The sequence below is a fragment of the Heterodontus francisci genome, chromosome 37 (assembly GCF_036365525.1).
Source record: "Heterodontus francisci isolate sHetFra1 chromosome 37, sHetFra1.hap1, whole genome shotgun sequence".
NCBI lineage: Eukaryota > Metazoa > Chordata > Chondrichthyes > Heterodontiformes > Heterodontidae > Heterodontus > Heterodontus francisci.
The window spans coordinates 27,193,978-27,207,859 of record NC_090407.1 but is presented as its reverse complement, the minus strand read 5'-3'; the positions used below and the strand labels follow the sequence as shown (position 1 = coordinate 27,207,859).

The window sequence follows — 13,882 nt, the reverse complement described above, 5'->3', positions numbered from 1 at the left end:
GACACCAGTGCCACCATAATCAGTATCTGTTACAAGCCATTGAGTTTCATTTGGCTGACCTGGCGTTAATCCCAGATCACAAACTGGGACTAAATCGGGATTCAGGATCAGCTATAGAGTAGCAGGAGGATCCTCTCCGTGAGCTACCACTGATCCTGAATCCAGTCAGCCCCACCACATCTAGTCCTCCCCTATGCAACTTAGAGGACTAGCACTGTCAACATAGCAACTTGTATTGATATAGTACCTATTAACATGTGAAATATCTTTTTAGATGCTTTATGGAGAGGAAAATATCTAAAACTAGAGAGGAAACACGAGATTCAGAGCGGTTGAAGGTTTTTCAAGGTGGAAGTAGGTAGATGGAGGAGCTTGAGGAGGGAGTTCGAGTCAGGCTGAAGTGGCCGAAGGCTCTGCCACCAAAGGTGGAGCAGAGCGATGTAATGTTGAAGGAGGTTGCAGAGATAGAGGTTGGGTAAGATCCTGGAGGGATCTGAAGATTAGAATGGGTTTTACTTCTAAAGGGTTTGATTGGGACTGGGTTACGTCAGGATTGGGGTAATGGGTGCGTGAGATTAGTGTGGGGGTCAGGTATGGTGCTGAGCTCTGCATGAATTGTTTTATAGAAGATGGGAGGACATTGGAAAAATTAAGTTTAAGAAGTGACAAAAGCATGAATAAGGAAATAAGCAGTCTTGGATAAGATGTGGAGTTTGAGGTCAGCACTGGGTTGAACTGGACTGCAACCTTTCATAGAGCCTGGTTCAGCTTGATGGAGTTAGTGGCAGGGGAGCAGAGTTTTAGCAGTAGCTGTCAACACATTAACCATGGGTTTTCAGTCAGTTGGAGGAAAATGTGACTCCTGTGGGATTGAGAAAAATGAGCAGTGGAGGTGCAGTTGGATGTCATCTCGTTCACACCGACCCCTGTCGTTGTGGATAAGGCTGCGGTGGGGGCAGCATGTGGCTGAGGACAAGTCCTGGGAGTTTGGGGGAGGGGGTGGTGTTCCTGGAAGTGATGGTGCAGGAGCAATCGAGAGTTTATTGCATTCAGACAGGAGTGCAACCATTCAGGGTTAGTGCCAGGCACCTGGGCAGTGGAGGAGAGCTGATGGAGGATGGCATGATCAACTGCACCATATGCTGTGGAGAGTTTTGAGCGTAACGAGGAGTGATGTACTGTGCATTGAATCATAGATGTCATTAAACTTGTGCTGGAATCAGCTGGACTATTAGCAACAGGTTATCCTGTGGATCAAGTTTAAATTTTCATGTTAGCTGCTTTAAGGATAAGTTATTCAACTGTTCATAACAGCCAGACACTTGTACAGAAAACAGCTCCTTATGGTTACTCTGTCGTCCATATGAAGCAAAAGACGAGTCCGCAAATCAGTGAGTGTTTCAACAGTGAGAATGATGAGGATCTCCAAGGATGTAGAATAACACAATGAAGGGAAACTTGGAGTTCTTGGTGTTTTCAATAGAACTAAGAAAGTTAAGGGTTAACCTGATCACTGGCTTCCAAGATTATGATCAAGTTTAAAAATGATGGATTGTTTCTCCTGGTTAGCAAGACCGTAACAAATGGGCACAAAATTGAGATTACAAAGATTAAAGGAAAGTTTGGAAATATTGAGAGGGCGGTTGGAATGTAGAATTCTCTGCTACAAACCACGTTGAAGCAATGTTTGCAAATTTTTTTTAAAAGGGAATTTAATAGTTGGCTGAAAAAAAGTGATAGGGGAATGAGTAGGAGAATGGGCTGAATGGTTGCATTCCAAAGATTCAAACAGTTCATTAGCTCTGAATTCCCTCCTTTAACAACTGCCTACCTCTGACCAAGCTTTTGTGGTCACCTGTCCTAATGTCATCATCTTTGGCTCAGTGTCAATTTTTGATTCTGCTCCTGTGGCGCCCCTTGGGACATTTTACTACGTTAAAAGGCGCTATATAAATACAATTTGTTTGCTGAGCTGGAAAATGGTACCAAAGGAGTTAAATGAGCGTGAGAAAGGATGGGACGGGGGACACCAAGATGATAAAACTCTGTTTTATTAACACCATCTATCCCTAAACTGCACTGAATAAATAGGATATAAAGGACTTGACGTCTCTAAGTGGTGTATTGTGCATCATTGATATCTTCATGTTTACTATATTCCGCTACATAGTCTCAATTTAATTTCCTACCAACGCTGTGTTGGTGTAAAAATACTGTTGGATCAAACAAAAATAAATTAAAAGATCATTAAGCTGATTAAAATACCTCATAGATTTGCAATGCTCAATTAATTATAACATTTGCAGAATTAGATGAGGCCAGTGCACTTTTTTTTTCTCCTAGAAGGTTTCAACCCAGGAATATTGCAGCAGAGTCTTCAGTATTTGTGTTCGTCAGCTTGGCTCAGTTGGCCACACTCTGTGGGACTGATAAAAAAAAAACTGAGTATGGCTCATGTCCCACTCCACCATCATGAGCACTTAGTCTAGGCTGTCACTGCAGCGCAGTATAGAGGGGGTGCTGCACAGTCAGAGGCGCTGTCCTCCACTGGAGACAGTAATCTGCCTGTTGAAAGGTTCCGTGACGCTATTCAAAGAAACACAATGAGTTGTCAGCATGTCCTGGCCAGCATTCCTCCCTCACACAACACCCCCTCCCCCCCCCCCCCCCCCCCCCACCCCCCAAAGCAAATTAAGTGGTGATTTTTGTTTAGCTCATGGGACTTGCTGTGTGAAAATTTGATGCTGCATTTGCCTACATGGTGAGAGACTAAGTTTTGGAAAGTAATCCATTGGTGTGAAGCTCTTTGAGATGTCCTTTGGAGGTGAAGGGTACTATTAATAGCACTTTTTTTTCTTTTTGTCTGTTTTCTAATGTATTCAGGTTCAAGTTGTGAGGATTGAAGTAAATCTGTGGATGTATCTAGTTTCCATTTGTTTGCTGCTGAAATGGAGAAAGTGTAACCATTGGAAGATTGAGCCCGGGGTCATCCTGTACGTGAGTTTCCATGGCCTCTGAAAATTCGAGTGGCGCTCAGTATGCCCTCACTGCCCTGGGGATTGGCATGCTCGCCTTAGGAATCATCATGATGGTTTGGAGCGTTGTGCCGGGATTAGGGAAGGACAACATGACTCAAGGTGGGAACAGCAGCTCGCCGGCTGCTGAGGACTCAAAGACCAAAGTGTCCCAGGTGTCCTACATCCTGTGTGCTGGAGGAGTTGTCCTGCTGCTGCTGTCAATCTGTCTGAGCGTCCGTGAAAAGAGGAGGCGCCGAACGCAGGAGGAAGTGGTGAACGTACAATGCGAGTCGACCATGTTGCCAAACAGGTCAGTTGTGCACTTTTTTTCTTTCTCTCTCCCTACCTGCCAATGTCCTGCTCTCTCCACATTCTTCTCCCGTCACACCCCCATTTCTTCTGAGGGTCCTGACTCTTGCTGGAGTCCTGTTCGCACACCTCATGGTATTGTGTCCAACAGGTTATTAGTTGTGTGAAACAGGACTGTGGCCCAGTTATTCTCCAATTGGGGCTTCAACTGCCTCAGCTAGTCCTTTTCCATCGCCGCCGCCTCCTCTGTCGTCCATATGTACATGGTTCTAGCAGTGGCTGCTCAGTAGCGATCAAGGGCAAGCGTTCTCTTGCATTCGTTCCTCTCCTCCTGGTCCCCCAACCCACACCCCAGGCCAGGGAGATTCGGCCCAGTTGTAAGGAGCCCTAGCAAAACTGGAGTCAATGGGAATCGGGGGGCAAAACTCTCCGCTGGTTGGAGTCATGCCTAGCACAAAGGATGATGGTTGTGGTTGTTGGAGGTCGATCATCTGAGCTCCAGGACATCACTGCAGAAGTTCCTCAGGGTAGTGTCCTAGGCCCAACCATCTTCAGCTGCTTCATCAATGACCTTCCTTCAATCATAAGGTCAGAAGTGGGGATGTTCGCCGATGATTGCACAATGTTCAGCACCATTCGTGACTCCTCATACTGAAGCAGTCCGTGTAGAAGTGCAGCAAGACCTGGACAATATCCAGGCTGGGGCTGATAAGTGGCAAGTAACATTTGACCAAACAAGTGCCAGGCAATGACTATCTCCAGCAAGAGAGAATCTAACTATTTCCCCATGACATTCAAGGGCATTACGATCACTGAATCCCCCACTGTCAACATCCTGGGGGTTACCATTGACCAGAAACTGAACTGGAGTAGCCATATAAATACCGTGGCTACAAGAGCAGGTCAGAGGTTAGGAATTCTATGGTGAGTAACTCTCACCTCCTGACTCCCCAAAGCCTGTCCACCATCTACAAGGCACAAGTCAGGAGTGTGATGGAATACTGTCCACTTGCCTGGATGGATGCAGCCCCAACAACACTCAAGAAGCTCGACACCATCCAGGACAAAGCAGGCCGCTTGATTGGCACACCATCTACAAACATTCACTCCCTCCACCACCGACGCACAGTGGCAGCAGTGTGTACCATCTACAAGATGCACTGCAGCAATGCACCAAGGTTCCTTAGACAGCACCTTCCAAACCTGTGACCTCTACCACTTAGAAGGACAAGGGCAGCAAATGCATGGGAACACCACAAGTTCCCCTCCAAGCCACACACCATCCTGACTTGGAACTATATCGCCGTTCCTTCACTGTCGCTGGGTCAAAATCCTGGAACTCCCTTCCTAACAGCACTGTGGGTCTACCTATCCCACATGGACTGCAGCGGTTCAAGAAGGCAGCTCACCACCACCTTCTCAAGGGCAATTAGGGATGGGCAATAAATGCTGGCCTGGCCAGCGACGCCCACATCCCATGAATGAATTTTTTTAAAAATTCCCCAAGTGGTATCCGCTAACTCCATACAGACTGTTAGGGAGCTGGTATCCTCCCATCTTTCCCACCTGAGCTTCTCTGGGGGTGGGATTTTGGGGAAGTAGACTCCAAAATTGAAGGGCTGAAATGGAGTCCTGGAAATTGCCAGAGAGGAGAAACCAGGATAGTGAAGTGAAGCTAGTGCTGGGAGGTTGTGAATAAAAATGTCTGGTGATGCCAATGACCATTTTGTTTCCTGAATCCTGATGCTGCTGCTGGTCTGTGCACCAGTGGTGAAGTACTTTTGGGAACAATGTCAGTTTTTATCCTGTCACTGCCTGACTTGAAGCTTCTTCATACATGTGAGGAAAGTCCCAACTTTGATTCTTAGTCTGTGTAGAGGTTTGGCTTCCCTGCACTGGGGAAGGCAGAAAGTCCAGCAGGGTTTCTGCTCCTGGTCACAACAACCCTCACCTGCATTTATATAGTGCTTTTTAACGTAGGGAAACTGCTCAAGGCGCTTCACAGAAAAGTACCTGCTATCCGATAGTTTTTTGGAAACTACTCGTAGAGTTTAGATGTTCAGTATCCAGCTCAGCTCTGCTAATTTTTACCTGCTCTTTACTTCCTTTCCTCCCACACCCCAGCTGAGTAAGGCGGGGAGAAAATTGGTACAAAAGTGATGACTGTAGGCGGGAGTCCGTGTGTGCCACAGCACGTCTGCACATGTGGCACTGACTCACCTACCTAAGACGTTTCGGTCGAGAGGCTTTGAATCCATGTTCACTGTCTGTATGGTTGGGCCACGTGTTAAGCACCCATGGAATAGCAGGTCCCAGGCTTGACCCCTAATCAGTCGTCACGTTACTTGATCTCCATTGTGGGTGCTCCAAAACACCTCTGCTCTCGATTGCCATCCAGTACCTCCCTCTGGAAAGTGTGTGTGTAGAGAGGCTGGCTGAGGACAGGATTTGGCTGGGCCTTGATAAAATAGCCACCTGCTGATCATTATCTAAGCTCTTATGTGAAGAATGAACCTTTTGGGCCGCTATTGTCTGTGGAACTGAAGTGAGCACCTGCAGAAGAAGAAATGATGTGGAGGTCGAATGGGGAAAGCCATTCAGGATGAAGATGCTCATGTCCTTGTTAATAAAGACATGTTGCCACACGCGTTCCTGTGACCCCAGTCCATACCCCATCTGCTGTCTTCACTGTTTCCTCGGGACCTTTGTGAGCCGATGATGCACAGTCATGCAGCAAATGGGAGTGTGCAAGATCTGATGCAATAAACTCGTGTCAGTTGTGGCTGTACTTTGACCCAGTAACTGGGGAATGGCTTTAGATGGGATAGGAAACTTCAGCCTGCATTCTGTAATGTTACCAGGTTAGCTCTGATTATCGACTGCAACCTTCAACAACTCTGACTAGATTAAGCCAGATTTAACTGGGCAGAGACGAGGGATGGAATCTGGGATTTCCTCGGTCTGTATGACTCAGTTCCACACCAGGTGGTGTAAACACCCACTGAGTTATTGGGAGCTGTCACACTCCTCTTGCACTGATTTTTATCATCTCTTTAATTAAATATTTCACTTTTTGATCCAGACCCTCTTAATGCGTATCCTTGCCAACAAATGCTGGCTTCTTGAAATGGACCCCAGACTCGGGAACACCAACTTGGGCTTTGGTAGGAATTGTTGCTTCTAAGGTCCAATTCTCTACATTTTGTAACCTGACTTTATTGAGTAGAACCCTTGAGATTTTACCCTTTTTTTTTGAAACTTTAGTAATGCATTTTTTCTTGCTCCCTCCCTCTCGCATTGAAGTACCAACTTGATGGTTGGACGTTTTTTTCCCATCTCTGTTCACCTTGGAGCTAGTCTGTAACCTGGTGCTGTTTTCAGATTCAGTTTTGCAGGTTTTATTCTAGTAGCAATTGACAGTAATGTCTGTCTGCTAGTAAACTGATATTAATTGTTTAGACTTTGGTTCGCAACAAACACACGTCAGAACTCGGGATCCTTGCTCAATGCTGTCAGCTACATCATTGCTTATATGTTGTGTGAAATGTTGACTTGGCTCAGTGGTAGCTCTCCTGCCTCTAAAGCATTGGGTTAAAGCTCTGCTCCCTCCTTAATCTCGGCTGACTCTGCAATGGCCTACATTCTTTCCACAACCATCAAAAACCATCTTACGGCTGTTTATGGGATCCTGCTGTGCACGTGTTGCCGACATAAGTGAAGTGTACTGAACGTATCCCCTCACCATCTCTCTCATTATTAATTGGGGTCCAGTGGCACCAGCTCTCAGGCCAGGAGTCTGGTGCAGATGGCAGCCAGATTAAATTTACTGGATTAACTAAGGTCAGTGGTGAGGAAAACTGGACTTTGATCACCCTGTGCCCCTTCCACCACCCTAACCTTGGTGATTCTGTATGGTTTAATTCGGTGGTGTGGCCACAGCGTGAAACCCACGCAATGGGAGCTGACCAGCACGGAGCATGATTTGGAAACGGCTTTGTGGTTTTTTTTTTTTTCTTTTTCTCCTGTCTTTTCATATTCAAACCATTTTTACGCTGAGCTAATCTTCAGCTAGTACGGGTGCTGCAATTGGTTTATGCTTTGGAAGGCAGAAATCAAAGTTCCCACTCCTCATCACTCTTGTGACTTGGGTAGAATGTGCACAGGCGATGGCCCCGCAGTGGAATAGCCAGCCAACACATGCTGTTCAGATTAATACGTGAGTAGATAGTGGAGGAATGCTGTCTTTGGATCTGTTCTCCAGCACCTTCAGGAGAGGGGAAAAAAAACTTTGAAGAGATCAAGTAACCTTGTGCTGGTGTGTTGCTGCAGCTGTGTTGCTCCATTTTAGTTTGTGCCCATATACGGAAATGAATTGTGTATCCACTGCACCAGGTGTATCCAATCTCATTTTTTTTTGGGGTTGCACAGATGAAGCCACAGGGTAAGGTGGGGGTTGTAGATGTACAAAGTTTTAAACTAATGCTCTCATTAATTGGCCTATATTGTGGATAGTGACAGATCGTGAGACTGTGGCTTAGGATCTATCCAGCAACCTGTGACAACAGCACTTTCCAAATTCTCCAGGCCAAACCAGCAAATAAAGAAATAGCCACAAAAATAGGCCTACGCTCACATTGGCACAGGGCCACATGCTGTAGCTTAGACACAGATAACCACTTCAGTAATACTTATTTCTCCTTTTTTTACAGAGATGAAGACAACAGCAGCCGATTAGCTGTGCCCAGCTACGATGAGGTCATGCAAGGTGATTCCATCCAGCCAGCAGAAGGCCCTGGAGCCAGTCTGGGGGAGCAAAACATGGCTTCCCTCCCATCCTACGAGTCACTCGTCGGGATTGAGGTGACGCCGTCCCCGACTGAGGCCACAAGCACAGGAGCCAGCGCGCAGCCTGTGAGTGAGCAGGTGCCTTCTCGCCCGGGCCGGCGGTTCAGCTCGAAAAAGATTCGCCGCATTCTGTCAGACAAATCCCACCTCAAGAATTTTAAACTCCGTCTAAACAATGTGAACAGTACCGTTGTTAACTTGGAGCCACTGACCCCTCCCCCACAGTATGAGGACGGAGTGGAGAAAAGCTTTGCGAACCTAAAGTCATCCTGAGTTGGCACTAATGTCAAAACAGCCGATCGAGGTGCTTTAACTATCAACTGTGTGGGTCCAGATTCTTGAAACAATCAGTGTGCATATTTTGCAATATGCAAATACTTTGTACCAGATGCCGCAGCTCCTGGAATTACTTCTGCAGTTTAAGGCTCCTACAAGTTTATCCACCTATTTCTCTATAAAAGTATGGTACTTACACACTCTAGTTCGATGCAGATCCCGAGAGTCTGGAATCAATGGATGAATTACTGTATTCCCTGCCTCCCAGTTTATGTCCCACTGCCTTCAAGGTTAGCAGTTCTACCATTAGTGGAGTTTGATGTAAGGCAGGTGGCGAGGTAAAAGTGCCCACAGTAAACATCTATCTGCGGTGCAGGTTTGCCCAGCATTGGCGTGTACAGACCCACCCCTTGCTTTTGCATTACAACAGCCAGTCAGCACTTGAAGAGTGACCACTTAGCTGAGGCACTGGAGAACCTCCAACTCCACTAGAACCAGTATCCCAGGAAGAGTTGATGCCTTCAGAAGAATGGGGGAGGGAGCTGGAGAAAGGGGGACTGTGTGCGAATGGAGCACATTGACTGTACTGCTTTCCAAGGCACTCCTTGTTACTCCACTTGGGATCAGTGATTTATGGCTAATTCATCTCCCGTACCGGTTTTAGATCCAATCAGAATCCAGTGAGGAGGGCAATTTCTATTTGAAAAATTCTACTTCTTTGTGAAATGCGTTGAATGATTTTGCATTAAAGGAATAAGTTTGGTCTGAAGCTGGTCAGGTCGGTAACTTGTTAAAACCGTTTCAGAAAGAGATTGGTGCTCTTAATAAATAATCCAATAAAATCCAAAATGATGGCAGCAACAATCTCTGTCCTGTAAGCCCTGTATTTACTGGAAACCCCTCCACACATGGCAGTATTTTAAAGGGAACACCTTCCTATTCTCCTGTAGGAGAATCAATGTTTGGTGCTTGTCTGGTTCGGACAGTGGGAATTCAATGGCCATGCACCAGCTGCCCTCGCTCACTGTGCTACATCAGGGTGTCAGGATTCTGATGGCTGGCCCACAGAGAAATGGCAGTATGATTCTACTGTCAGTGGGGAGGTGGCATACATGCCACACTTGTCTGACCTGAAACTATTGAAGCACCAGTTCTGAACAGGCCCCGAGAGTGCTGAACTCCATCGCCTTCATAACAATTCTGAGAAAATTGGACCAACATCTACACTGAGGAAGAACACTGAATAATCTCATTAAGAATATTGAATATTCTAAGGGTGGATGTGAGTCCTTTTTTCAGTTTTTAAAAAAAAACTGAAGTGTCTTGTCTCCTCCTTCATTCTTCAATCAGTAGTTTGTCAGAACTTGCTGTTCAAAGCCTACGATTTGCTGAGCAGGTCATTAACATGGAGGAAAAAAAAGTTTATTTCCCTAAAAGGACCTCGTCCCTTTCCACCATAACTAACTGCTCACAGTGCCACGTGATGAGAGTTTAATAAAATCGGCAAATGAGACTCAATTTGACCGGCACTGGTGGAAACGGGCGATAATATCCTGGCTACCCATTGCATGCTCTGTCCGTTTGTGCCATGTCCCAATTTCCCGACCATTACCAGTGGAAAGCGGCTTTTTAAATCGCTGCCAAATGTTTAAAAATCAGCTGTAGAGTCTGTTAGTCTCATGACTTATTAATGTTTTATATGACATAATGATGGTAAATGGGGTAGAAATGACAATTTGTTGGTTACAGTGCTAACAGAGAAATGTTGCACAGTGACAGTGCCCCTCATTTTATCAGGCAATTTTCTCCTTTTTCCAGCACTAATTATTTTCTGGTAGTTCACTTACTGTGTGTGGGGAGAGGCTCCAGCCAAACTCGTTTAGTTGCGCTGTTTGATTTTTTTTTTAAAATTTCTGGTCTCTGCTGCCCTGTTTTAAGGAGCATAAGAATGACAAGTAACTACACTGCCATTTTAGGATGATTTATTCACAAACTGTATTTGCATGAACTTTCTACTTTCCCTTCCTAGTAATTTCTGTTTTATTGAATTCCAAGGAACCGAAGCACCTCCACATCACTGCAGCACAGACCAATGTGGTTATTCACCCCTCGGGCACAATGAGCTTAGTTATCGGGGACTCTAAGCCCTCACCAGGCTTAACACATTAATGTTGATGCACATCAGGAAAATACCATCTTTCAACACTTATTGTGTGACACTTTAATTCATCATCTCAGACTCCTCCGCCCTAATGTACTTCACCTTAATGTTCAACTGCTCACAACGGTCTCCAATTCAAATCTGGAAGGACAGATTCCAGAATTGGACCAGATTTTCCTTTTTCCTTTCGAATTGGGGAAAGTTTCACACTTCCCATGGTTACGCTGGACTCAAAGCTTATCTGTTCCAGTGACCCAGATTTCAACCTGTTCACTCCTATCGCAGCATGTTAAGACCCATTGATGATTTAAAACTCTGAGCCAATGGTAGGCAGTTCCTTGATTTTTGATTCTCTGATTAAATTGACTGGCAACCTTTGAGAATCCTTATTTATAAATGTTAATTTTAATTCACTATTTTGTACTGAATCATTGACTTAACTGGACTGTGGTACAAAGATTTCAGATTTATTTATTTGCATTTTTTTAATATCCTGTCTCATGTCTCTCTGGGAATAGATGGCCTGTTTCAAAAGCCTGTGTTGGAAGTGGGATGGGAATCGAAAGTATTGGGCAGTATGTTTTGGGCTGAAGTAGTTGACGGGAGGTGTGGCTTGACCTTTGAGGCCAGCTGGTTCTCCCACTTGGTGTCCTGGGTTAGGAAGGGGGCAGGTTCCTACTCCCAGGTGTTACCAGTGCAGCTCTCTTCTGTCTGGGGCTTTATCACTGTAGGATGTCTGCTGCTACAGGGTTGGAAGAAGAGACTTGGTTTTTACCTCATGAGGGAAGAAAAGTTGTAAACTCGAGTGTTGACAGAAAAGATATAGACTGAAAATTTTTCTTCTCCCCCAGAATGTTCTCCTCGACACCTAATAAACTCTTAATATGGCTCAGTTGTGCACTTTTCAATTGGGCAAAAAACCTCCAATGTCTGCTTCGGTGAATGGAAGCACTACGTCACTCTCCCCAAACTCCTATGTCAGAAGTTGTTGCAGATGTTGTCTGCAACGTCAGTCTCCCTCAGCTCTTAGATCTGAAGAGTGCTGCATCCTGCGCCAGCGTGGTGCTCATTCTCCTGTCCAGTCCCAACAGGAAATCTTTTATTTCCCACCAGTAATTCATGTGAAATTCCGACTATGATTGCCATCTGATTTCGATCTGACCCCTTGCAGGCAGCGTCCATAGGATTGTAAAGCCACTTTCCGCTGGCTTTATTAATACTGGTTTAATTTGAAGTGCTTGTGTTGTTCCAAACTCTTAACCGAGCAAGGGGGAATTGATTGATTATAGATGGCTGCACTTGGGAGAAATGTTCAATTTCTTTTAGTTCTTTGTATTTATTCATTAATAAAAATGTACTGAAAATTCTGGTGTTTGAGTTCTGTGATTCCGAACTTTGAAAGACTTGTTCAGTGCTTTAGTGCAGCTCTGTGTCTGTCCGTTGGGAATGTCTATGTTTTTGGATAGAAAGAAGCTTGGCATTTATTGCTGCAGTTTGAATCGTTGAAAGGACAGTACTGAGGCTGTACAACCAGCAGTCACTCTCTGGTTGAGTTATTATGTAGACTGCAGTCTGTCTACTATTTCACTGTTCATTTGGAAGTTTTAATCTTGTGAAAGGGCTGTAGTTTAGTGCTCAGAATCCATGCGCTCACTGAGACAGCACCAAACCGTCTGTAGGATCAATACAGCTAGCAGACAGCAATGGCTTTCATCCTAGCTGACTGGCTTAGATTTGCAGCCAGGTTTCAGAGACAAAAGGTGAGTGTCCTGCAGGGTGATGTCATATCCTCATTCTTTCATTTCTCTCAAATATTCTCTGAAGCTGAAACTTGGCTGCAGTACCTCCTACAGCTGGGACACTGGCATCTAATGGCAAAAACTGGATACTGCAAGGAATCGCCACTTTTCTTTCCCTCTCCTGGAGAATGCTGGGAGTTCACCGCATAACTGCCAGCAAGGAAAGACAAGTTAAACTTTCGGGCATATTACAGCCTAATCTGCAAAATGCTAATCTGTCTAATTGTCAAACTTTCAGTGGATATTTTTGTTTTATGGAATTCCAGTGTTTATTTTCTTAACTGTACATGGTTATCATATGCCAATCCCATGTCATTAGGGGAAGCAATGGTATAGTGGTAATGTCACTGGACTAGTAATCCAGAGCCCAGGCTAATGCTCTGGGGGCATGAGTTTGAATCCCCACCACAGATGGTGAAATTTGAATTCAATTAATAAAAATTTGGAATTTAAAAAAAAAAAGCTGGTCAATGCGAACTATAAAACCCTTCCGATTCACTAATGTTCTTTTAGGGATGGAAATCTGCTGTCCTTACCTGGTCTGGCCTACATGTGACTCCAGACGCATAGCAATGTGGTTGACTCTTAAAATGCCCTCTGAAATGGCTGAGCAAGCCGCTCAGTTCAAGGGGCAAAATTAGGTTGCCAGCAACGCCCTCATCCTACAAAATGATTTTTTTTTTTAAGGGTTAATCTGCCCCTTGCCACTCTGCTCTAGGATCCTGCACGTGTCCGTCTATTTCTGTGAGCTTTGTTGAACTGCAAAGCAGAATTTGTGTCACATTAATGCAGGATATTTAGAATAAATTTCCCTCGAGTTTTCTCCCCCTTTCTCTCATGAAGGTGCTGATCCCAGCAAGGGTCTAATTCCACAGGTGGCAACAGCTGTAAGACTTTGCCAACTGTCCAAATTTGATGTATATGGCCAGATGGTGAGTGTTGGCTAACCATCCATGTGGGCATTGTAACCGAGCCTGATTGTAACCATCCATGTGGGCATTGTAACCGAGCCTGATTCTTCCCTCTCCAGAAACATTTGTTTCTTCCAGCTGGACAAGTGTCAGGAGTGAGAACATTGGCTGTCTTTTATATGTCTCCAACCTCATCCCCCAGGCCCAGGAGCAGCAAAGACAATTATAGACTCATTAACCAAGCACAGATGAGGCATCAAGCCATCCAATTCCTGCTGTGTTTTACACAGGTTATCTGGGCTTTATCTGGCTCGAGGGTGTCTAAAGGTACCAGTTCTCTGTATTTCTGATTTGAGTTGAAGAATATTCACATAATATATGAGCCTCTGGTGGTAATAAAACTCTCGTTGAGCTGGGGTTTGACAGCTGAATGCCATCTGGCGTCTCGCTGAAATGGCCCATTGTTTGAGGCTGGGCACTAAGTGCTTCAAGCAATTTGACCATGGTGAGGGTGGGTTATCAGCATAGACCTGCCAATTCTGCCCTTGCCCAAAATCCACATGC

At 45.2% G+C, this 13,882-nt stretch overlaps 1 protein-coding gene across 3 annotated transcripts in view; it reads left to right on the top strand.

The window, feature by feature from the left end:
- The window catches only part of tmem51a (transmembrane protein 51a), a 42,077-nt gene extending 30,121 nt beyond the window's left edge, over nt 1–11,956 (top strand). For all 3 annotated transcript variants that reach the window (XM_068017428.1, XM_068017429.1, XM_068017430.1), the window contains 2 exons: nt 2,884–3,327; nt 8,036–11,956. In XM_068017428.1, coding sequence (XP_067873529.1) covers nt 3,008–3,327; nt 8,036–8,444 — 729 coding nt within the window. In that variant the 5' untranslated portion in view covers nt 2,884–3,007 and the 3' untranslated portion in view covers nt 8,445–11,956. The remainder of the gene's footprint in view (nt 1–2,883; nt 3,328–8,035) is intronic.
- The last annotated feature ends 1,926 nt before the right edge of the window (nt 11,957–13,882 follow it).